The following is a 3,371-nucleotide window of genomic DNA, read 5'->3' as shown; positions in this document are numbered from 1 at the left end:
AGCCAACTCGGCAGCTATAAACAACAACGTACATAGAAGAAAGACAAAGACAATTTGCAGTTGAGAAAAAACACAAAATTCTTTTTATCGTCACATGTTTTAAGTCATCTTGAAAACTTTTGAAATCATGCGCACGATATTTGTATCTTACAAAGTCACATGATTCAAATCCAAGCATAAACTATATTTCGAGAAGAAGAAAGGAAGAAACGAAAACAAAATGTGTGATAGTGTCAACTTGCTCATGCCATCATTTAATTTGAACTACTGTAGTTAATATCAACAATTGTATAATTTGTATTTTTCTCTTTGGTCCAATTTCGAATCAAATTTGGTTGAGAATTTGGTTTTACATCGCACCTATCTATGTACTCCATTGTGCTCATACTGTCCATTGTTTTGTTCATCCAAAAATTGAAATGACGCACACACAAAATACATTTGGCACACAAACAGCAAAAATGAAAACGAAATGCTATTATCCTTCCGCGAGGCAAGATTCATTCGTCGTGGTCGAGCTTTGGCATGCCCTTGGAGGCGACGTTGAAGAACTCGGCGATGACCTCGAGCGGCAGGCCCTTGGTCTCGGGCACCCGAAGCGCGACGAAGGCGAGCGCGACACAGCACACGGCGGCGTAGATGGAGAAGACCCCGGTGAGCCCCAAGTAGTCGAGCATCACCGGCATGCTGTAGGTGACGGCGATGTTGCTGAGCCAGAAGGCGAGGGAGCAGATGGCGATGCACATTCCGCGCACCCTCGTCGGGAAGATCTCGGAGCACAAGATGCCGGGGATGGGCCCGAACCCCATGACGAACGTGCAGATGTAGACGATGATGCTCGTCGTCGACACGGCGGCGTGCAGGGTGGTCGCCAAGGGGAGCACATCCGCCGTCACGAGGGACACCAGGGAGACAATCAGCACTGGGATCGTCCAGAGAAGGAGGCTCCGGCGGCCGGCCACGTCCATGAGCCGCATGGCGACGGCGATGGCGGGGAGCATGAGGAGCGTGGTCAGGCCGGAGATGAGGATGGCGGCGGAGTCGGAGGTTAGGCCGAGGTTGGAGAGGAGGACGCTGACGCCGGCCTGGTCAAGAATCTGCGGCGTGTAGTAGAGGATGCCGCTGATGCCGGAGAACTGTTGCAGGATCTGGATTGCCACGCCGCACACCAGCGCGTGCCGGACGCCCGGCTCCAGCAGGTCCCGCCACCGCGGCTTCTCTGCCGCCGGAGACGACGCCGGATGAACCATCGCTGGGCCCATCGGGGTGATCGCATCGTCCGGCTGCAGGTTGTCGTTGGTGGTGCTGTAGAGTGCCGACTGGTTGACCAGCGCCGCCGCGTGCACGTGCTGGCCGTCGCCGCCCGGCTCCTCGTGCAGGTACATCCTCTGGACGGCGCTCTGTCGCGTGCCGTCCGGCGCGACGCCCTCCGTCCACTTCCACGCCAGCTGCCACCCGCCGCCGATGCCCATGGTGCTCGTCGTCTGGCTCTGGCCCATGCCGATCCCGCTGCCGGTCATGCTGCTCTGCCCCCGCATGTCTAGCAGTGGCGCCTTGAGGCCCCCGTCTTCTACGTCGTCTTCGCCGGCGCCGGCAGCAATCTTGTCGTCATCATCGCTGGGCGCGGCGTTCTCCTCGTCCCAGTCCATGCCGCCGTGGGCGCTGAGCATGCTGCCGAAGTTGGTGAAGAGGGTGTTGCCGTTGCCGTCGGCGGCGGGCTTCATGTCATGGAGGCCGCCAAGGAGGGCGACTACGGGATCTTGGAGATGGTCAAGCATGCTGCCCATCCGCGACAGCCCGGCGATGCTGCCGAGCAAGCTGCCCTGCCGCGACATGCCCGTGGAGAGCATGCTGCCCTGGCCGCCCAGTGGCACCGGCTGCGCGACCCACGACATCCCGCGCTCTGGCCCGTATAGCCTGATGGCGGCACCGGCCTGGTCAGCCTGATCGTCTTCTTCGGGCGCCGGGCCGACGATGTACTCCTCGATGGCGGTGTCGCCACCGGCGCCGAGGCCCTCGGCGAGGAGCGCCATCTCGCCGTCGACGTCCTCGCGGCCCCTGAGCATCCGCAGCACGGTCCGGGCCTCCTTCATCCTTCCCTTGCTCACCAGCCAGCGCGGCGACTCCGGCAGGAAAAGCACGGCCACAGCGACGTAGACAAGCGATGGCAAGACAAGCACCCCCATCATGACCCGCCAATTGGGGCTGGGCGCGAGCGTCATGGCGAACACCATGCAATAGGCGAGAAACATGCCGGTCGACCCGGTGAGCTGCGGGAGCGTGCTGAGCAGCCCACGGACCTCGGGCGGCGCGGTCTCCGAGATGTAGACGGGGACGAGCGTGACGGCGAGGCCGACCGCGAAGCCATCGACGAGGCGGGCGAGGAGGAGCACGCCGACGGTGGGGGACCAGAGCATTAGCAGCCCCGCGAGCGCGTAGAGGAGGGAGGAGGCAACGAGCATGGGGCGGCGGCCAACGCGGTCAGAGAGCGGGCCGGAGAAGGTGGTGATGAGGGTGGCGCCGATGAGCGAGGTGGCGACCACGAGGCCCTGGAGGGCGGGCTGGCCGTGCAGGCCGAAGTCGCGCTTGATGTAGAGCAGCGAGCCGGCGATGGTGGCGTTGTCCCACCCCTGCAGCATGTTGCCCAGCGCCGCCGCGAGTGCCACCAGCGCCGCCCCCCTCATCTTGCCGGCTTGCTCGATCGTCCGGCAATATGCAAGGAAAATGGCCGCTCGACGGACCGATCGGAGATGAATTGATCGATGGATGCAGAGCGCGATGTGGTATCAGCTATATAACTTAGAAGTCGTGTGGCGAGGAGAGGTCGGAGGTAGGTGGAGGGTAAGGAGAGGGAGGTGGAAGTGACGAGGCGGGAAGTCGTCGTCGCCATGTTGTCTTTCCATCTTCACGGCCGTGCGAACAAGGTGCCACCGACTACTTTCTTCACTTGCCCGCTCTCATCTGTCACCAGCCTAGCCACACGACTAGCTACTAGTAGTACAATTAAGCATAAGTGCAGATCTTGGAAAAGAAATTTTTCTCTTAAATATTTCATATTTTCTTAATGTGTTGATGTACACTTGTCTCTTTTTTTTCATGTACGGCAATCGAGCATGGGACATTTGAAACGCAGGTCGCTGCAGATGCAAAAAAAAAAATGCATTTTTTTGTTTGATAATACAAAAATCAGGGAAAAAAATAGACCAGTATGTTTGTGCTCCAAAAATAGACGTGCACATTTTCATGGAGTAAATACAAGTTTTTATTGGGAAGTAGACACAAGTATTAATCGCAACATGTGGCGCGAACCAACCTGTGGTTGGATGGTTTGAGGTCCCCAGCCCATAAGGGTTCAAATCCTGATATGCAGG

General features: G+C 58.2%; 1 protein-coding gene across 1 annotated transcript; it reads right to left on the bottom strand.

Annotated features, from left to right (window-relative positions):
* Positions 1-455: 455 nt before the first annotated feature.
* Positions 456-2,819, bottom strand: LOC119326360 (monosaccharide-sensing protein 2-like). Its single transcript, XM_037600024.1, has one exon. It carries the CDS (start codon positions 2,682-2,684, stop codon positions 501-503), a length of 2,184 nt encoding a protein of 727 aa, XP_037455921.1. The 5' UTR covers positions 2,685-2,819; the 3' UTR covers positions 456-500.
* Positions 2,820-3,371: the final 552 nt, after the last annotated feature.

Source organism: Triticum dicoccoides, chromosome 6B (assembly GCF_002162155.2).
Source record: "Triticum dicoccoides isolate Atlit2015 ecotype Zavitan chromosome 6B, WEW_v2.0, whole genome shotgun sequence".
Classification (NCBI taxonomy): domain Eukaryota; kingdom Viridiplantae; phylum Streptophyta; class Magnoliopsida; order Poales; family Poaceae; genus Triticum; species Triticum dicoccoides.
Note: the sequence above shows the minus strand (reverse complement) of the source record. Positions and strands in the feature narration are given on the sequence as shown.

What these genes read in the sequence shown, in the direction of transcription:
- LOC119326360 (XM_037600024.1), bottom strand. Translation starts at nt 2,684, where the DNA reads ATGAGGGGGGCGGCGCTGGTGGCACTCGCGGCGGCGCTGGGCAACATG.